Source organism: Chlamydotis macqueenii, chromosome 9, assembly GCF_036417535.1.
Source record: "Chlamydotis macqueenii isolate bChlMac1 chromosome 9, bChlMac1.mat, whole genome shotgun sequence".
NCBI classification, from domain to species: domain Eukaryota; kingdom Metazoa; phylum Chordata; class Aves; order Otidiformes; family Otididae; genus Chlamydotis; species Chlamydotis macqueenii.
Window position 1 is genome coordinate 26,258,139 of NC_141564.1, and position 27,799 is coordinate 26,285,937.

At 43.3% G+C, this 27,799-nt stretch overlaps 1 protein-coding gene across 2 annotated transcripts in view; it reads right to left on the bottom strand.

Annotated features, from left to right (window-relative positions):
- LEKR1 (leucine, glutamate and lysine rich 1) overlaps nucleotides 1–26,948 on the bottom strand; it is a 65,519-nt gene extending 38,571 nt beyond the window's left edge. For both annotated transcript variants that reach the window (XM_086754787.1, XM_086754788.1), the window contains exons 1-5: nucleotides 26,840–26,948; nucleotides 24,208–24,289; nucleotides 13,783–13,997; nucleotides 2,656–2,775; nucleotides 2,176–2,351 (exon numbers count right to left, since the gene is read on the bottom strand). In XM_086754787.1, coding sequence (XP_086610913.1) covers nucleotides 2,176–2,351; nucleotides 2,656–2,775; nucleotides 13,783–13,997; nucleotides 24,208–24,255 — 559 coding nt within the window. In that variant the 5' untranslated portion in view covers nucleotides 24,256–24,289; nucleotides 26,840–26,948. The remainder of the gene's footprint in view (nucleotides 1–2,175; nucleotides 2,352–2,655; nucleotides 2,776–13,782; nucleotides 13,998–24,207; nucleotides 24,290–26,839) is intronic.
- Nucleotides 26,949–27,799: the final 851 nt, after the last annotated feature.

Consider the following 27,799-nt stretch of genomic DNA (forward strand, 5'->3'; position numbering starts at 1 on the left):
GTCTAGGTATAAACATGTAACATTTTTCTTCTCAAAAATCTGAAGGAACACAAGTTCTGAAAATCTTGCAAAATCAGTAAGGTAAAATAAATTTTAAAATTACTATATATCAATGTGTTACCATATGTTGAATGAACAACTTGTAAAACAGAATATAAAAGCTTTTGAATGGCACTCATAGGCAAAAAAAAAAAAAAAATAGCGTGACTAAATTGTTCTGATTCCGAAAGCTAGATTTAAGGATGTATGCAATATTCACAGTGTGACACTATTCCCGGTGGGATATATTGCATGCAGTCAGGGACACGCAGCGTGTAGAATGGTACGTATAACCACTGAAAGAGTGTGACAGCTGCACTTCTGCTTCCACACAGGGATTCTATACATTTGCAATGTTACAACAAATCAAACAAGGGATACTCCAGAAAAGAAGCCTTAGAGTGTTACAAATCTCTTTGAACCTGAAGAGTCTGCAGAAACTCATACTCCCTTTATTAGCTGGAAGTAGACAGAGAATGAGCACAGGAAGAGAGGAATCTTTAGGAACTCACAATACCCAGTCTAATTAGGAGATGAAGTCATGAATCAAAATGCGTTATATTGACACTGACATTTCAATTAATTGCTCTTACAAAAACTGAATACTAAAGAGCGATTTTCCGGTCACGCTCATCTTCAGCAGGCAAGAGCCCTCCTCCCTTCTGGGCAATCTGGGCTCAGGATGCCCTGGACTCTCTGTTCCGGCCCAGGCACTGTCTCAGTGGGATGCGTGTCTGCTCGCTCCTGCGGCACAGCTGCCCCACTTACTTCTTCCCAGTCCGAACAAAGCAATCTTTGAAACCATCAAAAATTACTTCTAATTTTACAGAGAGAATGAACTACTGGGAAGCTATTATTTAAAATGAAGCTACATATTTTCTGAGACAATCCACGCACGCAGGTTTCTCTTAAGCTGTGAATTTGAACTGGACTTCACATGGTTTCACCACAGAGTGATTTGGGAGATGCACATCACCTACCATGGCCTTATGTTCTTCTCACAAGGACAGAAAGCATTGACATCAGCTCACCTACTTCTTTGGTACCTTATAACCCCGATAGAACTAACCTCCAGAGCAAACAGCTCATCAGCTCACACGCACAGAGCACTCTGAAAAATTATAGGGAAAGGAATACGCACATGAATTATGTCCAAAGACTAATACAGTTGCAGAAGTCAACACAGGGTCTCTGTTTGGATGCCCTGGATGGTACAGTCTGTAATTACACCACCGCACACTTTTTTCAGAACAACTAATCTCAACTGAGGCAGAGCAAAAATGGTATTCAAGGATAAATCTGAGTTTTCAAGTCCGGCCGCCAGCCTGAGGGCTGGGCACGACCTTCATGAACAAGCCATTGGTTGTGACTTGCTCCCAGCTTCTCGTTTCCTGAAGGCTGCCCTTGTTTGAGCCGGAAGCGGGCTGTGGGCCAAGTGAATTATTCTCAGCCCGTGGGCTGCTCCGTGCCCCTTTCAATCCCAAAGACCCCTCAGATACAGACAGCTGTATTTGAGCATTACTTGTTCTTATTCAGAAACGGAAGGAGGGAGTAGTTGCTACATGCTGGGTGCAGGTTTGCTCGTACGCAGTGGCTGATGTACTCAAGGCAATCCAGTGTGTACACCAGTAGGATGGTCAGGGGAAGAGGTGCAGCCTGCCCACACGACGGGGAGGCAGCACCGCAGGACCCTCAAGCAGCTCCACAGAGGGATATGACACCATTACCATGTATTATCGCGTGCATACGTGAGCACGTGCGAGAAACTGGCAACAGGAGACACAAGGCAAATTACAGTATCTCCAAGTCTTTGTGCTGCAATCATGTCCACATACTCATAGTAAGAATATTAATTATGTTACAAATAATGGTAAGTATTTATATTACTCCCATTTCAGTCTGACTTGGCTAACCAAACAATTGGTCCAGCACACCAATCTGATAGGAACTGGACTGACTTCAACTCAGATTGCACGGTGCCACAGCAATAGATAAGGCCTTCTAATACTTTGGACTTGGACAAGTTAATGTCAGAATTATAACTTATTTAATTAATTTTACCTTCTAATTCACTGTGTTACACTCAACTACCAAAAAATACTTTTTCTTACCCAAAATTATTGCAAGATGATTTACCTGTCAAAGCTTCTTTGCTAACAGTTTTTATTTGTAGAGAAATTTCTTCTTTCATGGTGGCCCAGTTCTCCAGGTTACTGGAGATGACTTCTTTAATACTGTCTAGTTCACTTCTGATAAAAGGAAACAGTGAGACAGCCTTGTTCAGAGTTGAGCAATGGTGTTCCAGTGTATTTCTGCAAGACAGAAAAATAACACCAGATGCACATTTTTAAAGTGACAAAATACTATTAGTCGACTTGGGAATGAAACTAAATTGGCAACTACTTTTCTGCTATATGATAATTTATACTGTATTGGGTTACAGTCATTTAGTGTATGAAATATGCAGTAAGTTTCTGGAAAAGCAAGGAACATTAGGATGGCTGTAAACACTCTTCTCGCTCACAGCATCCTCCCTGCCTGTGCCTACATCTCCAGTGAATCCTCTCGACTGGTTGTTCGTGTTCACAACATCAGCATTTCTGTTGGGGTTCTTACCTGAGCACTTGTGATTGCTTATAGGCAGCTTCCTTTTCCTCTTGGAAATACTGCAAATCTTCTTTCACATTTTTTAATTCATCTTGCTTGGTTTTAAGTTCCGCTGTTAGGTGGTTTATTCTATAGATGTAAATAAAATAATCAGAAAGGATTATTTTCACTACTAACCAACTTCTAACTTTGGTTTCAGCTTTAAATTTGGCCACTGCATGAGCCATTTGAGCAACTCCTTCAAAATAACACTCATAATACATTTGTAAACTAACGTGGAAATGCAGGTGTCCAGTATCAGCTCGTATGCAATGCTACACAAATATCTTAAGAATCTAGTGTTCATTCACAGAGGCAACGCAGAACATCCTCCAAAAAAACATCCGCTATTATGAAAATCTCAGTTGGAAGTTCAGCTTGGGTGCCTAGCCTAGGGGCTGCAGTTCCTAAAAGGCAGCACCCTGTCCCAGTGGGGTGATGGGAGGTACCAGCGAGCTGCGTGGGTTCTATGCACAACTGCAGGGACGTGTGGGAGAGGGTAATGGAGAGCTCACCTACACCGAAGGGGAAATTCTCTGAAGTCAAATACTGAATGTGTGGTTACTGTTACCATATTTTTTTTTCCTATTCAGATTGTTTATCTCTCTCTTTAATTTCAGACGTTTGCAAAAGATTAATCCCAATTAGTCACTCTCATTTCCCTTTGCCCCGAGTTTCACATTTATGTTCATGGAACTGTACCTCTGCACCCCTGAATGAATTAATACACATGTGAAATATATTCCTGTCCATTATTTTCACACCAACTGGAATTCAGGCCTTTGTCACTTGACAATGGCATTTTAAGGAGCTAAAGAGAAACTTTTCACAAAAAATGTTTCCACCAGATGTTAATTCTATGCATGCAGGCAATAACATTAGCATAAAAATGATCAAAAATGTCAAGATATTAAGACTATCTTCCTACATTTTTCTTAACGAAGACTTCAGGAGACAGCAGAAAGTTCTGGACTTAAACTCGATTTCCACATTCCCAGGTTGACCCACAATATGCCAGAGAATACACATTTATTTTTCTTTACTTCCGCCCCTTTTCCTTTTAGGGAAAAAAAGAAAAAAAAAAAGAAGAAGAAGAAGAAATCCCACCCAACAGACTTTGGGCCAGGAACATTGTTGAGCACAAGACGGGGTGGGAAGGCTGTGAGTTGGTGGCTCCACGTGACAAATCTTGACTGGGTGTCAGGACGCCTGCAGGCAATCACCTTACACAAGAGGATGGAAGGAAACTCTGTCACAACACCCTCGCTAAGTATTTGCCTTGAATTGATCACAAAGCTTCCTCTTCCTTGGTCTTCCAAGGTGCTTCATCACAAGAGCACGTCATGGATTTTTAAGTTACAGTGCGGGTGACAACTGCCAGCATTTCACTTCCAATCTGGCACCAAAAAAGATCCTGAGTCCGGGTTTGGAAAAGGAAAGCTAAGTGATATCAAGGGTCAAATATGTTGTGCGCTCTCCCTTCCATTAAAAATTCGAATTAACGTTTGTCACATTTGTGCTTCAATTACGCTTATTTACATGAGATTACGGCCCTGCAGATATCTGCACTAGGCGGAAAAGCAAACAGAAATAAGTCATACATGCTCATGGTTACATACAAGAATATTCAACTCAAGAGGTATACAAGTGTAAAGTGGGGGGAAAAAAAATATTTTTCACCACTGCAGCACAAAGAGCTGCTTAACCAGCCTGTGCCTCGGCCACACAGCAGCCTTCCCCAGCCAGGGAGGAGGGGCACTGCCGCTGCAGCGCTTCCCACCCAGAAAAAGAGGGAATGAAGTCAGGCGCCTCATCAGAAGAGGCTGACCCAGCAAGGGCTTGTCCCGTTTGGGGGATTTCCCACCCTCACAGCCTCACTCTTGCACCCAGCAGAGGTTGAGGTCGGGCACAATTCCTGTGGTCACCTGGAAGCATGTAGAGATGCCGCCCGCTCAGTGCATTTGCTAACATCTGAGCAATCTTCTCATTTTAATTGCTTCAAGTTTTGCACATATATTTTGGAAAAAAAAAAAAAAAAAAGAAAAGAAAAAAAAAAAAACACAAAAAACCCCGAAAACCTACCAAAAAAATCAGCCCCACAGGAGAACAGACCAGCGTTTCGTTCACGACCACCGCGGGCTCACAGGAGAGGAGAAGGGTGGCCCCAGGGAAGCAGAGGGGAGGTTTCCGTCTCCACACAGCTGCGCACAGCTGCACGTGCTGGTCTCCACCTTCGTGCTGGACCCCAAGCCACAGCAAACAGGTGCCCAGTTCAAAAAAGCAGAGGGCTGACCTGTAAGATTTTCTTGGCCTCTAAAGTTTACCTTTTGAACTTTTTCATTATAGCAGCAGTTCTCACCTGTTTATTTTTCAAGCACAGCTACCACCGTTCTAATATAATCTATCCCCAGAAGTATGACTACAATGATACGCAACCATTAAAAACCAGTCCCTTTGTAAGCTTTCAGTGCTTACTGCTACCCTACTGCAAGCAGGGTAAATGATCTGTTTGTCTACTGGTGACTCATTGTCACGAGTAAATAAGTAATATTTGAATCGACAAGTATTTTACAAAACCAAAGGATGGCAGATGCATTACGTCAGCCTTTGCTTACATTTTAAAAAGCAAAAGGAAATGAGAATGATTTATACTAAAAAATAAATTAAGCCATAATATTAACGTGCATTAGTTACTGTTATCAGATAGGTCATCTCTAACACATTTGCACCAAAATGCAAACTTAAAAAAATATTAGTCCTGATAAAGAAACCTGGATCTGTAGAGCTCTGCCAAAACCAAAACCTAACATCTGGTAGTCAAAAAGCAACTTGTTTGGACTCAACTACTAAATTATGATCACTGCAAAAAAAAAAAGAAAAAAAAAAAAAGAGAAAGTTTATTGAAAGTTTTACATTGCTAGGAAAATTTACCCATACCTACTTGTAAATTTCTTGAGGGTGAATGCAGGAGGGGAGAGAATAAAATGTTTGATTGCATTTGGGAGTAGAACCAGATTGGTGTCACTGAGCAATGTGGAAACGGCCACCCCCTTCACACTCGCATAAATTCAAACTTACTTTTGCAGATGATATATTCTGTTTACTATCCCTTGAGAGAGGAAAAAAAAACCAAAAAAAAACCAAAAAAAAAAACCTCAAAAACACAGTGATTATCACTGAACAATAGCAAACCAAACCTTGGGATCCATGAAAAACTGGATGCTCATTTTCTGTTCGTGCTCATTCCAGCACACGCAGTATTTGAAGACATTTTGGTTTAAAAAAGAAACTTGCAAATAAGTACAGACACATTTTCCTACTCTTTACATTCCAGAGATCTGATATAACGAGGTCAGCACAGAACCGCGGCCTCAGAGCGCAGGGGGACGTTATCAGTGTGTCCTGGCCACTCGCACACAAAAGGCCAGGCGTAGAAGGCAAGACAGTTGCACTCTCTACTATCATCACCATAAGAAGGAAGAAAAATAAACATGTTATTCTGGTGGTATTTAGCACAAAGGAAAAAGCTCAATGGATCATTAAATGCTGGCATGAAGAGAGAATTGTGAGAACATAGCGAGCTCGGCCTCTATCCTATAGCTCACATGAAATGTGAACGTTAGCATCCTGTCTTTGCTGCCCGCATAGTTTCCTCATGAACACAGGAGGAAGCCTGCCCAGAGTGGGAGGTGAATTATAACATGTTAACTACTAGTGCTGACAACAGAAAGAATAGCATGAGAAAATAAAGTAGTTGCAAGGGATTCCTGCCAGCAAACAAATAAACTCGTTGTCCTAAAAGTAACGACAAGAGCAATGACTGTGTTTGTTCAGATTTAAGACGTCGCGATTCACACAAGATCAGAAGTAACCTTTGCAGCCTACATGGTCCATGGCCCCGTTACGAGTCCCCGTAGGACCCATTTAAGCCTGAATGAACTGCATCCCCAGCAGCCTGGAGTCAGCAGGGACAGTACGCGCAGAGGAGGCTGGAACATGCTGTCAGTGGAAAAGTTTCACTACAGTGTTTTCAGCTCCGTGGAACTCTAGGACCTGCTCAGAGCCAGCAGTTGTTCATCTTCATTTCACCATGGTGCATCCCTTCAAGTCAGGGTGCAGCCCTGTGAAGTTGAGTATTCATTCATAAACTTGGCATAGAATGTGTAAAATTGCAGTCTGAAACTCACTGCGCATACCATCAGTCACAAACTGCTTCATAATTTTGGGTTTTTTTACTATTTTGTTCAGCACAGACTATTCAGGTTCAGACAAGACTATTTAATAGTTTTCATTTGCCACTACAGAATTATTCACCTCTTGATGGCAGGTTAGCATATGGCCCAATTTGACAGCAAATGAAAATCATCTCTGACGATCACTCAAGCAGCTTTTTGTGAAGGTCTCTATCAAGCTTTGTGTAGGCTGACAGTCATTTCAAATCTTGCATTAATTGTTACCTATCTTTATTATCTCAGCAGAAATATAAAACGTATTACAAACACAGATGGGATAATTTTTACTCCAGCAAAGGTAAATCTCTAGAACAAGTCTGAAAAACAATGATAGAAAGAAGACTGCCTTGTCACAAGCAGTTCAAAATTTATATTTGAAGAAACCAAGTATTTAATTTCCTAGACCTACCAATCCAGCTACCAGTTTCATCTACCGTAACTACAGTTTACATAATCTCAGTCATAGCAGTCACACTCGGTACTGTCAGAGCAGTATAAATCAGGAGTAACTTCCTAGAAGCCAGTGGAGTTATACTGATTCACATTCAAAAAATTAGATTGCAGTTATGAGTAATTCGGTGACTGAATAAAAAAAGAAATGGTGCCAAGACAAATTGATAGGTGAGTTTATCCTTATACTACAAATTGGCACCAGCAAATTCAAACATAAGTTTCCCCAAGGTGTATGTTTGTGTATACTTCCCAAGCAGAAATCTTCTTAGTTCCTAGATCTGCAGGTACAGTAGAGAGGATATAGTTATATGAAGAAAGACAACACATTTCCCTAACATAATACAAATATATTCCGTTTTGTGTGTTTGGATTTTTTTCAAACTAGGCCAGTGTCTTGCTGATGAAGTCAGCTCTGTTACATACGTTACCTCTGAAGTCTAAAATGTTCACAATCTGAGTAAACCCATCTTTTCACTACTTCTTTTCTTGCCAAACAGGAAGCCTCTTTTTCCATATCTTCCCCGTGATGAGAGGCTCCCTGACCTCCAAACCCACAGAGCCCAGTGATGGAGAGCAGCAAGTGACCTTCATCTATCCCATACTCACCTCTTCCCTTCACTAGAGAATCCTTCAGAATGCAGCCACGGTCAAAAAGAGCTCACCCCAGATTTTTCTCTGGGTAGCCATCTTCCTGTTTTGCACTCTTAAAAGCGGAGTCAAGAGCAAATGGAAGTCAGAAACAGAGGAGAAATCAGGTGTCTCAGTATGCAGGGATTAGCCCGAGTTCATTCACCCTCTGGTTCCATCCAGGTTTCACTGCCATGTGGCCATAGAGAACTCCAGAACCTAACACCTTGTCCTGCACGCACACACACAACATATTAACCTTCTTCGGTAAATAACCAAATGTCACTCAAAAGATCATAAAGCAGAACCCCTGTGGGCTTCAGCCAGACATTCTGTCTGAGCACAGGCTGGATGAAACTGTTTAAGGCTTTGCCGTTATGCCCAGGATCATTTTACAACTACAGCTCAAGCTTACAAATCTCACATCAAATTACAAAGTGGAGGCAAATGGAGGCATGAAAATGATTTTATTAAAAACCTTCTTGACGGGCGATTCTTGCATTTTTGCTTTCTTGCTTTTAATCAGCGGTCACAACATGGATAGTAACTTACTATACCCAAGCAATTGAAAGTTTTAACTTGAGTTTATAGTGTGAATAAGTAAGTGATCCCCAGTAGAGGAAAAAAAAAAAAAAAAAGCTAAACAAACATGCATCACACCATTTTCTTATATCTACCATTCAATACAGGATATTAAACACAAATTCAGTTCTCTCACAGCTTATGAATACCTTAACCAGGTTACAATAAAATAATATCTAAGAACTACTTTAATCTCCAATATGTGACTGTGCTGTCCACAGTGAGTTAAGTTATACAGTGACCTGCTGATCTCTTTCCCCAGCAAATGAGCAAATACGGCCTTTGTCGTGGTACGCGATGCTGTGCAGGGACTCAGCGCTGGAACCACGCGAGGGGATAACAGAGGAACTGGTCCCCGTAATTGCAGATGGTGGCGAGCACTGAAACTGGAAAAACCTCAAGAACTGCAGCAGAAACTGCAAACAATAAGCAGAGAAAGAACTGAAAATACATGCCTAATCCAAAACCCTGCACTGAAGGAGATCAACTACTTGTACTTTCCAGAGAAAAGTTAGCCATTTTTGAAGGCCCATATAGACTGATGTGGAATTTTTGCTGGAGCTTTCTTGGTAGTAAACACCTCTCAAGGCTCTTCTCAGATGCTAAAAACCATGAAAACTTTAAAAAATCCAACTTTAAAATTTAAAGTTGCATATTAAATATGAAAATACTTTTAATGAAATATACATGAAAAGTATGCATGAAAGCAAAAATGCAGTTTTCATGTTGCCTTTTGCATTTTCCACTGACTGCCTCTTCCAGATAAGGAATTTTGTCTCGCCGAAAGAAAGTTCATTTTATCAGGAATTTGGGAGAAGGTTGCACATTGTTGCAGAGTTTTGCAACCTCATTGATCACTCTTCTGAACTCTCTCTGTGAACAAATTTGTCATGCTTATTAAAAATCAATCTCAGCACTCAATCTTGTTAATAGAAAAAACCTTGTCAAAACTGGAACCACCACAGTTTTAATACATCGAGAGCGGGACTGAGCTATCGCTAGCCAGCGGCAAAAAGCACGCGTCCTGTTGGCAAGACGCTGGTTTCAACATCCTTTACATACGGATCGAACAGTGAGATGTTACTCCCCCAAGGGTCTGTGCTGATTGGATTGCTGAGACTGCGACAGGATGCGTCAGTGATTTTTTTCAAGTATAAAAGTGAAGTTCGTTGCTGTACAGAGAGTGACCACAGTGCTGGGGTCTCACTTGAACCCCGTTGGGCAGTTTTGCTGGCTCTCTGCACAAGCCTGAGCCATACCTGAGCCATCATGACGACACCATCAGGGCAGATCATACAAATCAGTTTGCAAGAATTAGAAAGAACCTATTAAAACACTCTGGTATTATACACAATTCTGCTTTTTCCTGGTTAGTAAGTTATCATGTAGCTAATCAGAGAAGTACGTACTGTTACGTTGTGATTTCTAAAACAGATTCAATAAAGAAGCTGAAGGTGCTATTTCTCAGTAAACTTTGTACCCTCTCTTCAGAGAACTCACAAGCACTTGGCACTTCCAAGTACAAACCAGCTCTTGCGCACTTCCTAACATGAATTAAACGCATAAAGAGCCAGAAAAATTCAGCACTTATGTGCTCTATATTCTCCCTACAGTGAAAAACCACTACACTATTTCCTTTTGCTGGGAAGTGATGAGTGCAAAACCCAGGGACTCACTGGATCCCACGCCCAGCTGATAGCTCTCGGCAGCTTGTTTATTCACCTGTCTCTTCCCAGCAGCCGCTGAAGGACCACACGCCTGAGATGCGCACAGAACATCTGTAGCATGAAGAACAACACTCATTCACTACTTTATCAACTGATTTCTTCTGACGTGTTAGATGACACACCAACATCATTCTGAAAATACATTACAGCTCTGCAGTGGTTATAGTGTTTTGTTCATTACTCATGCTTTTTACAACAGTCAATAAGATGTGCATCTCCCAAGTTACCCACACAGGATGGTATAGAATAAGAATAACCAACTGTATGCCCTAAACCAGAAAAGGAGCGGTTAGTTCTTTACCCCTGTTTATTTCATCCAGATGCAGCTCTCAGTGATTTTTACACCAACTCAACTCTACTTATCACTAAATATTCAACAGAAACAGACACATTCCTCCCCCACTTCCACAAAAAAAAAAAAAAAAATCTATTCATATGACCTTTTTGCCTTGTGTTCTTTCCCTTCAAATCTATTTTTAAAATGGTGACAGAGTTCTTAAAGCATGTACCACTCCCCACTTCCAGGATTTTCAGTCTCCTAAGACAAGAAACCACACGTCATTTCCACCAAAGTGCTGCGTAGGTTAGTAGCTAAGGGTAGAGCACTGTGCTGTTATCACTGCAGTGTTTTACCAGGAGTTTAGACTTTACCAAGCCGGGTAGTTGCTGTTGTTCTCCTAAGCAATCATGTTGGGAAAAGAAAAAAAAAAGATTTGTTTTAGGCAAATTCAACAACAAAACATTTTCCATGGTGTTAAGTTTTGCCATTGTGGTGGGAACTAACAAACTCAAGACGACACATGTGAAAAAGCACAAATACAGAAAAATACAGTTTCCACAAGTTAAAATGTGAGGATTACATTATCTTCAAGATTTTGTTATTTATGGATAAAATTTTCAGCATCTAGATGCATGACGCAGCAGTCTAAGTCTCATGGTAGTAACCAACAAGTACCTCCTCTTGCTAGATTTGTAAAAAAGTTTTCAAGAATCTGTTTTTACAAGGGATCTTTGGTATAGGACTCACTAAGTGATATCTAAACACTTCTTCTCATGTTTAAACATAATGAAAACTTTTTTTTCCTTGTCACACTGCTGGTATTCATCACTGTACCTTTAAAAAACATCTTCAGTATTTAAATCTATTTTACATCTCTTATATTGGATGTTGTGAGAATGATCAAGATTCAGACCACAAATATAGAGTACCCCTCACGCAGTGTCACAAATATCAGAAGACACTGCCAGGGGAAAATAAATAAATAAATAAATAAATAAAAATTGCTATTTCAAGGTAGCCACAGCCCTTCAGGAACAGCTGTCATGCAAGTATTCTGGAATTAAAGCAATTTTAACCTGGAACAAGACTTGAATAGATAAATTGTGTACCCTAAAGGGTAGGTAACTAATTTCCGCAAAAGCTGAGGTTCCCAGGTGGCTTTCAGGGTTAACCACAGGTACAAACAGTAGCAATACTGTAACCTAAAAGAAATATAAAAATGAAACAGCCTGCAACTAGCAAGAAAGATTAAATCTCTTGGTCTACCAGAGATGAAAAAAGGCATATTTGGCTTCTGATAAAAAAACTTGCCGTTTGGGAGGAATGATTTGTCAGCCTTGCAAGAACAAGAAGATAGTATGCTGAACAGTTAGTTCATGCCAACAGCACAAGGTAACGAGAGAGACCCAGGACAGTAGAGAGGAGATAAGGAATATTTAGACAGGTTACTTAACAAGGCACAAGAGTTGATTTATGGCCTGAATGAAAGCCTACTGAAAGTATTCCATTTGATTTCAGGAGGTTTTAAATCACGTTGAGCCTTAGGGGGGAAAAAATGCAGAGATAAAATTTTTATTAACTGTTCCAGCTATGCTACAAAAAGTCTGCTAAATGAAAATTTTAAGTTTGTTCAACTTTGTGTAAGCTTGTGTGTTTTAAAATGAATCTTTTATTAGTAACAGAATAATGGGGACAAACTTCCCACTGGGGCTTCTTGTGATAGGAAAAGGGGTGATGGTTTTAAACTAGAAGGGGGTAGATTCAGACTGGACATAAGGAACAAGTTCTTTACAGTGAGGTGGTGGAGCACTGGCCCGGGTTGCCCAGAGAGGTGGTGGATGCCCCATCCCTGGAAACATCCCAGGCCAGGTTGGCCGGGGCTCTGAGCAACCTGATCTGGCTGGAGATGTCCCTGCTCCCGGCAGGGGGGTTGGACTAGACGACCTTTGAAGGTCCCTTCCAACTCTAACCATTCTATGATTCTATGATTTGAGCATAAATGGATTGGAGTGCTTCACATACAAACAAGCTGCAGTTGTTTCTTCTGTACTATTTCCAAAGCATTCCTGTTCAAGTTCTGGAAAGCACCTTAACACTCAAAATGCCCCACGTTATCAGTTCTAGATCACTTGCTATGAGGTATGAGTCAGTCATGCAAGAAACACTCCTATTAGGGATTGTTAGAATCAAAATGACTGAGCCGATAATTAAAATTATAATCTCATTCTCACAAAAAGCTTTTGACAAACAGTTTGGTTCAGATGAGCAAGAAATTACCAAGAAGTTTCTGATGCCCTTGTTTATGCCTCATTATTCTATCAGTAGCCAACTTCAGAAACTGCATTTTTATAGAGTATCTTTCATTAGCCAACTATAAATATTAAAGTTGACAGTCCTAATGTAAGCAACGGAATATAACAATATATTCCAAAATACACTGCCTGCTCATCAAAAGGACAAATATTTTTGAAGTATGACTTCCTGTTCCAAGTTTAAAGTTATCATGATGTGATAAAGTAGAACACAACAAAAGCCTGTAAGTGTGGGCGAGAGAGAAAACACTTAAAAGTTCTAATCATCATGCCCTAAAAATATAAATCTGGCTCTGAGGACTACTGCTAAGTACTGGAGTTCTTAAGAGCACAAAATTTCCCCTTTAACTGGGACCTTCACATACCTGCCAGTAAGCATTTGCAAACTCCTGTTTCTGAGGAACACAAGCAGTACGGAGATTTTCATAATTGCTTTAGCATTCTGTACCACCCTTTCAGAGCACGAACTGTAAGCTCAGGGTAAGAATTCTAGTAACTCTTACTATGTTACTGTAAGAGAATAAGTAAAAAATTCAGAACTGTGAAACGTCCAATACTGTGGAATTTAATTTAAAATGTTACAACTATTTTATTACAAAATGATAAGATGAAATATTTGACCATTTCCCTTTGGGAGTGTGTGCGAGGGAAACACCTCTGAAATGCCTTCTGGCCTTTCTTTCACTTTAAATATACTGACTGTTCCTAAATTATTAAAGAATTCAAAGCTTGCTTCTAGACAATACTAGGAAATGTGATTTAAATTAAGTATTACAGTATATATGTTACATCTGACAAAAGACAGACAAATCTTATTTGTATTTTAAACTTCTTTGGAATGCACACACAGGAGAATAACATCAGACGAGGTAATATGCTCTGACCTTTCTGTTTTTGACTCACTGTCAGCTCGATAGCGTTCGAGGTCTTGGTAAAGAGACTGCAGTTCTGCTTGAAGTCCTTTTTCCCGTTCTATGCTTCCTTCGTAAAACTTAATCTCCTTCTCCATGGCTTTAACTTTTTCTTCCATCACCTTAAATTCATGAAGTATCAAATAGCTGACTCCACAGTATTTACACACTGTCTCATCCCGGGACATCTAGAAAAAGATAAAATTGTCAGATTGTTTGTAAGAAATAAGTTGAACACAAAAAACCTGAGTGACACTAAATAATCATAACAGGTCTGGAATAGTTTAAACTGGTTACTGCTCTGGAGCATTTATGATAGATGATGTTATTGCTTTACCAAATAATAAAGCCAAAATTCTACATTAGCAAAATGAAATTGAGCTACAGCAGTACATTTGCTTACTGGAAACTTCACAAGATATATCAACTGTGCCATTTACTCTGTGGGAACTCCCGTGGGATCTGTAAGCCGAAAGACCTCTGAATTATGTTTGATGTATTAATTTAAGAGAAAATGCTGTGTTTTACAAAGCTATCTCTTTAATGAATTTGTGATCGCCTGAGCCAGAAAAATGTTATTTACTGTGGTTTTTTGACAACTCGTATCCAATTAAGTAGGAAGATGAAGAGTGGAAAGTGAATAGAGTGACGTAGTCCAGCAGCTTTTACAAAAATAATTCAAATTACTAAGAGACTAATTATTTTGATGTATTGCCCACAGCACTTGAGTGTTGTGGAAAATACAACCCATTTGCCAGGTATGAAGTATTCATTGCTGATTAAAAAAATACAGAGTACGTAATATGCATCTAATTGAAAGACCATTTCTTAAATTGAGAAACACGCTTTTGTAAGTGATCAAATTATTAAGCTTTGCAGGGAGCAAGACTTCACAAATATGAACAGACAGGTGGCCTCTGACTCTTATACGTACTTACTACTCAGTATATCAGTTATTCCTGTCTATTTTAATAATTTTCACTTCAAGAAAGAATTGCTGAGTTTACAAGTGATGCAGAAATGAACCTGCAGAAGAAATGGATATCGAGTAAATAAACCAGCCAGACCGACCCAAGATCTGACACTTCAGGAGGGGACGTGAGCATCTGCTTACCGGCACAGATCACAAGTGCGTTTGAGAGGAGACGGTTAGAATTAAGACTAGACAGAGGACGCTCATAACACAGTTAAAGAGACAACCCCAAAGCACCAAATATAAAGGGATTGGTAAGCTTGGAGACAGGAAAGATGGAAAATGGGTGGCAGCTGCAATAGTTGTGTGTTTGTGTACTGAGAGCTTAAAACCCACTTCAACGCTTCTTGCAATTATCCACTGTTACAAGGGTTTTAACACAATGACTTACGAAAATCAGAAAGCTGGATAACTGCAAGTGGTTTAAGTCAAAGAATGTAAGAATCCCTTGTGTAACGGAAAAAAAAAAAAAGACATTGAGACATTGGGATAAACTCAAAGAAATGATACATAGGTAAAAAAACAGCTTTCAAAAATTATAAACTAGAGACTCATTATCTTATGATTCAATAATCATTAGCACTTTAAATATAGCTTGATAAAAAAAGCTATTTCAGGATGGCCTGGAAATACCAGGCCAAGCTTTATTTTCCAATTTTTAGTTTTGCCCCAGTTTAAAATACTCCTAGTTACAGTTGCTCTGAAGGAGCTGAAAATGCAAGCTTATTTTTCCTGGCAGCTGCAAACTGTGCTTGGAAATATGAAACTGTTATTCAGGATAACTACCATAAAGTTCCAAAGCACTAGAATTACTATACTGAAAGAGGACAAAATGAGCTGTTATAAGGAGCGCAGGAGTGCAGCTCTTATCCCAAAAGAACATTGTGCTCTCTTGCAGCATCACCACTGCTGTCTTTCAAATAAACAGTTATAGAAATTGCACTGGGTACAAGGATTAAAAACAAAATAGAACAAATGGAGACCTGAACTGAAAGTATTTTATGCAAGTACTAAAACATTTTAGTTGTCAAATTCAATTTTGTTACTGAGCTTAAAAATAAATTAAGTCACAGAACAGTAAATATTATTCATCTGGACTTAGCAGGAAGAGTCCCGTTCTTCTTCACGTCCATTCCTCAGGTGAAGTAAAAACTGGAAAGCACTTCAGATCAGGTTGGATTTTTAAAGTATTTGCTACAGAGTCAGAAATCACAGGAGAGCCCGAGGGCTTTATATTACTGCAGCAAGGAAAGAAAGTCCTGTCTTTTAATCAGATCCTTGCTTCTGCACATGCACAATTATCGTGCAACCATGGCAATACACTTTATATGGACACAAATTTACTTTAAGCAATCTCTCTGCAGTATAAGTACTGGCTTCTTAATACCAGTAGCAACTTTGGCATGGGCTGAGTGATGCTCAACAGGCAAGCTAGCCCAAACTACGTTCCATGCTGCAGTGTAGATTAACACCAATAAGCAAGCTAACTAATTTAAACCCAGCATATTTATGCCCAATATACTGATACTTAAAATGCCTCCTGAAATTCCTGAGCTATTTGGACATTTTTCAGGAGCTACTGAAGCTTCACACCACAGACAGGCGCAGAGGAATGCTGTCAAGTTGCAGATTTGGATTGCATTCAGTCAAAATCATGACAAAGCTATCTTAGGGCTACACTGATTTAAAGGTCAGAGCCAGAAAGCATTTTGTAACTTCGAAGGCTACTTACAAACAAAATGTTTTGGTGTTTTGTAGAGTTTCCAAGAGAAATATAACATCACTATGCGATGTGATAGAAAATCACTATTGGCTACGTGTATATTTCTGTATTGTCACCCTTCAATCATTTGTGAACCAGAATGTTTGGTCATTTATAACCAATTCTGACACTGAGGGCAGAAATATTTAAGTGTCTAAAAGTTTTAGCCAGGTGGACAATAAAGACTTCTTAAGTTCCTTGCTGAAGATGGCTCTGGAATGTGTGCGCAGTCCTTATCAGATAGTCCAGCCAGGAGAGGGCCTTATAAATGGTCCATCCAGGAGAAGAGATTCCATTAGCCCTTGTATCTTAGACACCAAAGTTGATCAACCATTGCACAAAAGTCTGTAGAAAACAAGTTTTCATTAGTTCTTACGCTTAGAAAGTTACCTTTTCTGAAATAGTATTTTCACTGAGTAACCACTAAGAATGTGTATTACAGTGAAATATGGAATCCGTTCTGTCTATTTACATTTGGACCGTTATCTTCTCAAATGCAAAGCAGGAAAAAAATCAGGGGGAAAGCAGAGTTTGGCAGGAATAGAAAAAGGAAGCTCTGAGGGCTCTAACTAGAAATGGGACTGTGTATGTCCTTAGCAGTGAGAATAAGCAGCAAATAGAAAAAAAAAAATCAATTAGGACTAAAAACCAAAACAAAACTAAAAGTATTGTGATTTTGGTCAGCCTGGACAAGGAAACAGAGCAAACAGAACACAAAAAGCTAACAGAGGGATACTAAAAAACCCTGCTATCTGAGTTAGCATGACAGCACTGCGTGCTATCAACAACAACATAAACCAAAACTCACTGAGGACAAAGTGCTTGAGCTAGGAACACATTTGATCCATATGACTTTGGGCTACAGCTCTGATCCACGTCACTGATGCTGGACAGAAAGGACAAGAGCCATACCCAGAAAAAACCATACAGAGCTGTACCAGAACAAACCAGGTAGCATTTCTGGCTGCGATATTCCAGCAGCTGTTCCACTACAGCATCTGTGGGAGTAGTTCCAGCTCAGAGTTGCGTTCATTTTTGGAAGAACTAATATTATTCCATGGTTACATAGATTTCTGTCGCTACCAAGGGCAAATGGAGAACCGAGCCAAGATGGATAGTCACTCAAATTACATCTGCCCGGCTCAGTACTGTAAGCATCTGTAGAGCATAAGAAGAAAAAAAAAAAAAAAAAAAAAAAGCCTTTGGTGGTCTGGACCATGTATAGCCTTTTGAATGACAAGACAGGAATTTACATCATTTCAACTTGCCCAAATAGCTACAGGGAGCATCAGCCTGTGCACTGCTATTCTCCTCTGATATTTCAGATTCCACCCACAAAGATTACCACCATAAAGAGCTAAATTCTTGTTAAGAGCAAAATAGTCTGCTTTCTTACTGAGCAGCACCTTGGTATTACGACATCCAGCATATGGATCACTTCTGCTAGAAGCAGTCCATTACAAGCAGCTAATAAATAGCCATGACTCTTAAAAGCCAGAACTTAATTCCTCAACTAATGAAATGCTTTTAAAAAGCTTTGACTATGTTTCTGCGCATTGCTGAAATAAAAACAAAGGCCACACAACGCAGAAATAACAGCTCCTGCTCCCTCCCCAGTTTTCTGAGGGACTAATGAAGCAGGACCCAGACTGCTTTAGCAAGGACTGGCCAAATAACAACAACAAAAAGGATTTGTCCGACCTACACTTGTAGCAGAACAATACAGAAAACTTAAAATTTAAAAAATCATCATGCTGCAGCTAGTTGCTTTTAAATTATTTCTGTATATTGTTTTAGTCTACCTGATCTATTTTATTTTTGTTTTACTCCCCCTCTGCCATGCTATTTTCATTTCTCTCATGATGTTTGCCCCTCTCCTGACAAACTAGCTAATCCCTATCACACAAAAAGAAATCATTACTCAAACCACACAGCTGATATTCCAGGAAGAACGTGGAGTCTTCTGCTGTATGTGCAAAACTGGGGTGTTATTTAATTGAAATATTTTTTTTAATTAAAAGATTTTTAGGAGTCTCAGTAGAAACTTCACTTCTTTAAAAAAAGCTTATTGTGAGTCAAGTTTTCAGTCAGCATCTGCTCAGACAGTAATACAGATTGTAATGCTAAGCCATGCTGCATACATAATTATTTGCTCCACTTCCATAAAATAAGAGTTGCAAAATAAAAATCACAGTACTTGCTTTGAATACATATGAATAGTGAGGAAACGGGCTTATAGTAAAAACAGAATGTCCTGCTCTCAAAAGTTTCATTCAAAACATGCCCTGAAATAACCAGCTTGTCACGACAGGAAATAATACTCAGATTTCAGGTAGCTTTAATTTTTTCCTGCCTGTGAGTAAAGCAGACTAATGAATCATAAAAGACTGTGGTGCGCTGCTAGTAACTGCACACACTCACACGAGCCCTGCAAATACCTAACACATGTCCGCAGGCCAGGCAGACCTTCCTGGCACCCGTAAACTCTTCAGGATGCGTTACGGCACACTCCGGCTCTCCAGCACAACACAGAGCAGAGAGTTCTTATAAACCAAACCGCAGGACACTGCAACAAAACGATGCCTGTGCAGAGAAAAGAAAATTTAGCCCATTGTTAACCGTATCTTTGCCTGGCAATACTGACTTTTTGCATCTGTAGGTGCAGCAGTTGGGAAGCCCCTTCTGGCTGCAACCCAACTGCCTGTGAAGCAAGAGAGACTGCAATCCCTCCAGTTCCTGGCAGCGCACTTGGACGCCGGTTGCAGAAAGGGTACAGAAAAGCCTGAATATAGTGAATCCAGCCCTAAGCATATGAGAAAAGCTTGAATACAGTGAGTACAGTCCTAGCCTTGTGAGTACAGCAAAAGATCAAAGTCTCTGCTGCCCTGGGTGACGACCGGTGACCCCAGGATTCTCACATCAGGAAGGGAAGATCATTGCCCAAGTTCAGAAGACCTGCTCTCACAAGCCCTCTGATACCACAATACGGAGCGGTAACAAAGCAGGTTGCCTTTACTGTCTGGGGGTTGGTTGTCCCACGTCATCCACGGGTCCATGGCTAACCAGTTCACTGTTGAGAGCTTTCCAAATCTTTAGACTGTAACACGTGGGCATATTCCAAACACAAGCAGGTATTTTCTAACATTTCCAAAGCACATTACAGCCATTTGGAATATTCACACAGCTGTACCTTGTCATCCCAATGAAATAAAAATCTAAGAATTCTATAGCCAAATACTGAAAATCTCTGTGGGCACAGGGGCAACTTATGAACGTCACCTTAAGAAGCATTCCTGAGGGAAATGACAACAGGACTCTGAAAAGACCTCCTGCCATTCTGTCTGTAGATACTACCTGGAAGGCACAAATGGAAATGCTGCTGCTTCTAAATCCGTATTGATATTTTAGGTACTAAATACATAGCTATGCTGTTTGCTTCTACAAAGCTAACTTGGTGGACAGGCCAAGTTCTTGACCTAATGAATGCAACTGGAACCATGTAAGAACTTATTAAAAAAATAACCCCAGGTTCAAAGACAGCAGGGAAAATTAAAGATAACATAATGTGCTCATAAAGATATCATAATGTGCTCAATCTATAGCACACGTGGTACGACTAATGAGTAACCATTTGCTACTCGTAATGTACGTGATGTTTTGTGGATAGTCGGATACCACAGAACATTCTGTACTGATGTAGAACACAGCTTCAAAGTTCCTGCTCTGCTTGCTTTCCTAAGCTCCTCGGGTGAGAGAACTACTGATCTGTAAGGATATCTTGTGCTCAATTAATTTTATGATTGATGTTAAGCAAAGGTTACTTATTTGCCAAATAAAATATAAAATTAAATATAACTTTTTGTTTCGTACTCCGAGGGCTCAGGCTGTCATTTTACTGTCTTATGTAGGTGGTTGCTGATTTGTTTCCCACTTCACTAAGATCTTCAGGGCAAAACTGCATCTTCCCATCTACTCACACTGAATGAACAACAACAACGCTGAAACAAACAGAACAAACTCACAAGCATATAAAAGATTTGTCCACCACTAGCAACAGCAACAAAAGAAGACTATCAGGTGCAATATGATAGTCTTCTTTTCTCTCAAGAAGGAAGAAAAAAACAAAACAAAACAAATCAAAGCAACCCAAACAACAAAGAGAACTCCCCCAAAATACACATCCATCATAACACTGGAGTAAAGGAAACATTAACTTCTTTGTAACCATTTGGGAGTCTATGATACCTCGCAGACTGAGCTTGATGCCATAAAATTTAAGACACGTGAATATATGAAAAAGTCGGCATTACAAGCCAGCGATCTCCGCAAAGTTATTTCTACAGTCCTGTGACAACAGAGTTAGAGAAAATGTAGCATTTTACTGCGGCAGACCAACCAGCTTACTCAGCTCATTAGAACATCTGCTTACCTGGCACACCAAATCTGCAAGCATCACCTCCCAGAAGTACACAAGCACCCGTAAAAAGGCCAAGAGGTAGAGAATACCGTCCCCAAAATGTGTCACAGCAGAGAACGTAAGCCATTGCTTGACTTTGCCAGTGCCTGACTTGGTTATCTCCCTCCTGGGAAGGTACCAGCTCTCCTGTGCTGGCTGCCGAAACGGCAGCAGCTGTTCTCCACATTCGCCATCCCCACCACACCATGTGGCACAGCTTCCTTCCGAACTCGCAGGGAAAACCGACTCCTGCCGACTTCTAACCCTGACAAATGTTGCTCAGTGCGGTAACCAAAATGCTGACAGGCAAAGTCATAATTCTGGGGTTTTAATTCCTTTTTAGAAGCAAACCATGATTTAGATCTTTACTAATAGTCAGTTTCTATGACGTATGCAACTGTAAACACACACACAAAAAAAAACGTTACAAGCTTTCATAATTGACATGTGGATGTTTGTTTATCCATTGATTTTTTTTTTTTTTCATTTAGCATGCATCTTGCAATGCGTATTGGGTTAAAGAAGCATGAGGGCACTAGAAGGAATGAGAGAGAGAACAAAAAAGAGACACATGTAAAATTCTTACATGATTTTTCTAAATTGATCAGAACCTGAGGAATCTAAGTCCCTTCATATCTATCATTTCATTAACAAAATACCATGAAATCTCTTCCCCTCTAGAATAAATTTTAAAGGAAGTTTTAATAAAGACAGCAGGCAGCACCCACTGGACCCAGTCTGCAAACGGTCAATTTGTATCAGCTTCTGCCATGGCATCCATGGCGTTACTCTAACAGGTCCTCCTCTCTGGCAGTAGCACAGGCTGTTCCAGGTGGACACAAGATGCTCCTTCCCCTTTCCGTACCATCCCCTAAAAGAGTCCAGTTTTGGAGGCAGCGACGTCACTGCTCCAAGTACTGATAAACAGCTCGTGAAGCTCCATCTGCTAGGAGCACAGAGGAGAGGAACAACGAGCGCTCTGGTCTGCATCCTGTCTTTTGAGACAGCTGCGTGATCTGCTGTCAGCACTACAGCCCAACCTCCAGCAAGCCAGCTCAGAACAGCACCTAGCAGTGAATATTCTTCCCTCCGCAGCTGAAATCACAGCGCTTAACATGCTCCCTCCAGACACACACGTTCCTCTGGCCAGCAAGGCGCATGTTGGGAGCATGTGCTCAGTTTGGCAGAGCAATCTACAGCTGGCACAAGTTCTGCTTATGTTAGGAGCCATCTAAAGGAAAGACTCCAAAGGAGATGCTATAAAATCCAAGGAGCAGGGAATGCAAAGGGAATAGGAACATGTGTACATAAAAGATAAAAAGTACAAGGACAGGAAATTGTGAGAATGACTTGTAATCAAGCTCTTTATCTTGTAACTGTACTGTGACTACAACGCGAGTCAGCTGAGTGAAGAGATGCGCAGCAGTAAAGGATATGTAAATCCCTGACACTTCACTGATCCCAAAATCTTGGGCTGCCACTGCCTTAGAGTTCACATACCCCACACTGAGACGACAGGGTAGGATGGGACAGGAATATAAGCCTATTCACGCACCTGTCTAGAAATACTGTGCCTTCTGCATACCGATCTTTTCATTAAACACGTACCGCGGCACTGAAGGACCTGGAGACACTGCCTGCCCAGCCCTCCACTCCAAAGCAGAAGTTTGCCTTACTTGTCCCCCACGGTACCACTGGGGGAATTCCACAGCTCCCCTGTGAGCTGCTCCGGCGCTCAGCCACCCCTACATCTCGAGTTCCACAACACTCAACCAAGGGAAGTCTGGAAAGGTGAGGACAAGATTAACTTGCAGCTGGAGATGAAGGACAACCACCATCTTCCCACACAAGCAAATATTGTTACTCTGCCCTCACGTATCTTCTAGAATAAGTAAACCCAGTTCTACTACCCTTTCCCAGAACAACAGAATTTTTAGGCTCTTTCTTTTTGTCTAGATTCTCATTAGTAGTGTTATTTTTCTTAAAGTCTGCAGCTCAGAACCAATACCTTAACAGCCCTTACCGAGGATTAATGAGTCCCAGCTCAAGGAAAACCAGCAAACACCGACACTCCTACTGAAAAGGAATAATGTCACCCCTTTCTGTTCCCGTTTGTGCCTGCGCTTACACCTGCTTCCTCCTTGTGCTAGCATACGTGTAGCACACAGATCAGGAACTCATCCAAATGAAAGACAGGCAGCTGAAGTGCCACCAAACTTAAGTCATTAATGGAAATATTGAGCAGTACTAGGTCCAGAACAATTCCTGATGTACTCCATCCAACAGTTTGACACAAACTGTTTTTCTGAGAAACTTGCACTGATTTTTGCTAACCACCTTATCCTGTTGATGCTTGCAAACTAATTTATAAACAAACACACACATCTGTATCTTTCCTGCTAATGAGTCTGTAAATTTCCCAGGTTCTTCCCCTCTCCTTCTTTAAGGGCAGTTCTCCCTTTTCCTTTCCTTTGGCTATCTTACCCAACCTTGAACTCTCCAAAATCATCGCTGATGGCTCAGAAATTGTCTCAACAGTTTCCTGGACTACTCCAGAGAGAATTTCTCCTATCTGTGCTAGCCTGAGTACAGAATTTTTTTTAATGACATGCTCATTATTAGACATATACCAAAAAAAAAAATGAGGACAGCAGGCTGTTTTATTGCCAAAGTAAAAACTTCACAGTGTTACAAAAAGCGACTCGTGTTCTGCTTGCGTGCATCACCGCATACAAAGAGCCTCCTCAAAAGTTACTCCATATAAACAGCAGCACTATTAGTTCGGTGATAATTTGTCTCCTAAACAAAAGAGCAGCTTCACACACAAAGAGAAGATACAAGAAAATATGAAGGGGAACGTTCTGTTCCTATTTGTATTGACACTCCTCTGGACAATTACATGTTATGCTCTGCGGTCACTTCAAACTTAGGGCAACAAAACACATCATACGGGGTAAAATGTGAAACTCACCTAGCAGTGACACCACCATTACAGAACGAGTATGTTCCTCTGCAGTGTTCCCATAGCACCAGTGTGTAATTACACTTGGTATATAGTGATGAAACTCAGAACATGCCCAATCCAAAACCAGGACCAGACTGTACCAGATAATGCACCAGTGTTCAAAGGCCAGGGAAATACCCCGAAATGACTGCAGTATCCAGTCTCCACGTGCTGGAATTTTTTGTACTTCCACGACTTCGTACCTTTCGAATCTCCTCGGGCAGGGCGTGAACGGGGACGTGCCGCTCCATGGCCTCCCGAAACTCCGCCGCGGGGTCAGGGAAGCTGCCAGAGGTGACAGGGAAGGGTCAGAACCCGCCCTCAGCAACGGGGCCGCACACGTTTCCTTGGGCCCACGCGCGGAAATGCACGCCTAGGCATGCCACACGCGGCCCAGGCCAGCCCCGAGAGGCCTCCCCACGCCCGGGGGACAGGCCGCGGCGGGGGGCCGAGGGAAGGGGAAGGGAGGTAGGGGGGGGACACAGCACCTGCCCCGCGTCGCGGCGGCGCGGAGCCCCCGAGCCGGGACCGCCTGCCGTGGGAGGCGCCGGAGGGAAGCGGGGTGAGGGAAGGCACCCGGGGCGGCCATTTTCTTACCGCGGCTTCCTCCGTAACCACGGCAACGGCGCGCGGGGCCGCCCCGCGCATGCGCAGCCGTGTGGGCGGGGCCGCCCTTGGCCTGAGCTCGCGCAAAGGCGGCGCGAGGAGGGGGCCGCGGTGCCCCGCCGCCCGCCATGGCGATCCGGCCCTGTTTAAAATTAAAATTAACAGCTGGGAACGGGAGCTGGCTCTGTAGGGGGAGGAAAACGGTTTGACGGCAAAGCCTTTGTCTCGTTTTCAGCCGTCGCCCCAAAAGCGGCCCTCGCGCCTGGGTCGGTTCCCTGTCACCACCGAGGCCTCCGCGTGAACCGGCTCTGCGCTGCCAGCGCCCGATGAAATCCGCTGGAGCTCCCAGCGAAGCAATAAAATCAAATAAATCAGCAAAAGATGTGAGAATCCGGACTTCTCAGTATAACCCCATTGAATTAATTTCACATTCTGCCTGCCTCTCCTTTTCATCCCTGCTTATTTTATGTGCAGCCCCTTCAACACGGGCCAAAAATAATGAATTGCTGTTGAGCTGAGACTCGTTTTTATCGCACCGCATCAGCCGTGCCGCAGCGGCCATCTGCTTCGTCCCTGCCGTCCCCGGGGAGGCCGCCGGCGCAGCCCGGGCCTCTCCACCAGAACCTGGCACAGCCGGACGGGGGACGTGAGCACGGCAGGGCTGCTCGCCTCCCGAAACCATTCCTACGTGCCCAAAGCAATTCCTATGTGCCCAAAGAAATTCCCACACGCCCAAACCAAATCCTGTGTGCCCAAAGCAGCTCCTACATGCCCAAAGCATTTTCTACATGCCCAAATCATTCCCTGTATGTCCAGAGCAATTCTTATGTGCCCAAAGAGATTCCTGCTTGCCCAAAGCCATTTCTATATGCCTAAAGCCCAAATAAATTCCTACATGCCCAAAGCAATTCCTGCGTGCCCAAATAAATTCCTACATGCCCAAAGCAATTCCTGCGTGCCCAAAGCAATTCCTACATGCCCAAAGCAATTCCTACATGCCCAAAGCACTCCCTATATGCCTGAAGAAATATCTACGTGCCCAAAGTAACTCCTGCGTGCCCAAAGCAATTCCTACATGCCCAAAGCATTTTCTATTTGGTAAATAAATTCCTGCATGCTCAAAGCAATTTCTACGTGCCCAAAGCAGGCCCTGTGTGCCCAAAGCGATTCCTACATGCCCAAAGCATTTTCTATATGCCCAATTCCTGTATGCCCAAAGCCATTCCTGCATGCCCAAAGTATTTTCTACAAGCCCAAAGCATTCCCTACATGCCCAAAGCAACTCATATGTACCCAAAGTAATTCCCATATGCCCAAAGCAATTCCTACAAGCCCGATACAAAAATAGACACCCCTCCCGAAAAAAAAAGTAATTTAGTGACAGCCACTAAAAACCAGAAAGAGGCCTTCGTGGAAAAAACGGGGCGACCTTCCAGCGGCCTCGTTAACCCCATTTAATTCACGCAGGACCCCGCCATCGGCTGCGAAGCTTCAGTCCGTGGGGGCTGTGCAGGGCAAAGCGTCAGCGATGCAGTGTTTTTTTGCAGAGCAGTGGCGGGCAGCGCCATGGTGTTTTTGGGGCAAGAGTGGGGGGGGGGGGTGCTATTGAGGAAGACGGTTTTATTGGAAAGAAAATGGAAAATTGCATGCGTAGCTGTTGGAATGATACAGGGACGCAAAGCCGGTCCCACGAGGGGCTCCCCCCCGCCAGCCGTCGCGTGTGTTGCCGGCGTGACCGGTTCCACGTTGCGTGCCGACCTCGCTGCTTCGCTCCATCGTTAATCCCCGGTTTGGCAGCAACCGGAGCCGCATGCCCCAGCTTCTCCCCCTCCCCCCCGCCCCCCCCCCACCTTTAACCTCTTCGTGATCCAACGCGAGCGTCAGGGGATGCAGATGGCGTGTCTCGCGTGGAAATGGGAATGGGGGGCGGGGGGGGTGAGGCGTGGGAATGTCACCCGCAGCGCCAAGCAAACATGACCTCGCCCCCGCCCCGCACCCACTCCCCCCCACCCCTCCCCACGCCGCGCCTGCGGGGTGGGGGGGGGGGGTGGGGTTGCGTGTGAAGGGCGGCTGGCCCCCCGCGGGGGTATTTAACGAGGAGAGGCGGGGAAGGCAGCGCCTTTGATCGGCGGGGAGAGCGGGGCGTTTGGCCGCGCCTTGCCGGCATATGTTCACCCACCGCCCCCCCCCACTTAACCCCCCCCCGCCCCGCCGCCGCCGCCGCCCCACCTCTGCCTCTGCGTGATGGCGGCGGCGGGCCGGGCGCCCAGCGGCTCTCACGCGATGGCCGCCTAACGTGCGGGGAAGGGTGTCGTGCGGCGCGGCGATGAGATCAGCGCGGATCACCGCGGAGAAAAGAGCGGGGGGGTGGCGGGGGGGGGGGGGGGGAAGGCGGCCGTCACGCAGCGGCCGGGAGATGCAGGGAGGGCGGGGGAGCGGTGGCGGCGCCCTTCGCGGCCCCGGCTGGGCCCGCTGGAGCGGGGGGGCTGGGGGATCCGGTCATGGGGGGCTGAGGGGAGCCTGTGCTTGGGGGGATCCAGTTATGAGGGGCTGAGGGGAGCCTGTGCTGGGGGGAGCTGACTGGATCCAGTCATGGCGGCTGAGGGGAGCCTGTCCTTGGGGGGATCCAGTTATGGCGGGCTGGGGGGAGCTGACTGGATCCAGTCATGGGGGTCTGAGGGGAGCCTGTCCTTGGGGGGATCCAGTCCTTGAGGGGATCCGGTCCTGGCAAGCTGAGGGGATCCTGTCCTGGAGTGGGCTGACTGGATCCAGCCGTGGTGGGCTGAGGAGACCCTGGTGCTGAGGGGAGCCTGCCCTGGGGGTACTTATTTTATGGTGTTTTATTTTTTTTTTATGCAAGCATGTAAAAAACACAGGGGTTGTAACTAGATGATCTTTCAGGTCTCTTCCAACCCAAACCATTCTGTGACTGAGGAGAGCCTGTCCTGGGGGGGGCTGAGGGCAGGCTGGGGGCTGAGGTCCTGTCCTGGAGGTGAGGAGAACCTGGCAGGCGCCATGCTACTGCCAGCTGGGACACTGGCAGAGGGTCCCGGAGCGGAGGCACAGCAGGGGAGAGGCGGCCCCTGCCGCGCTCCTGAAATGGCCATTTCCCCCCGTGCAGGAAGCCCATGCAAAATCCCCGCTCTGTCATGGCCCAGTCCTTGCAGCCGGCGTGGCTGGGGACCCCGG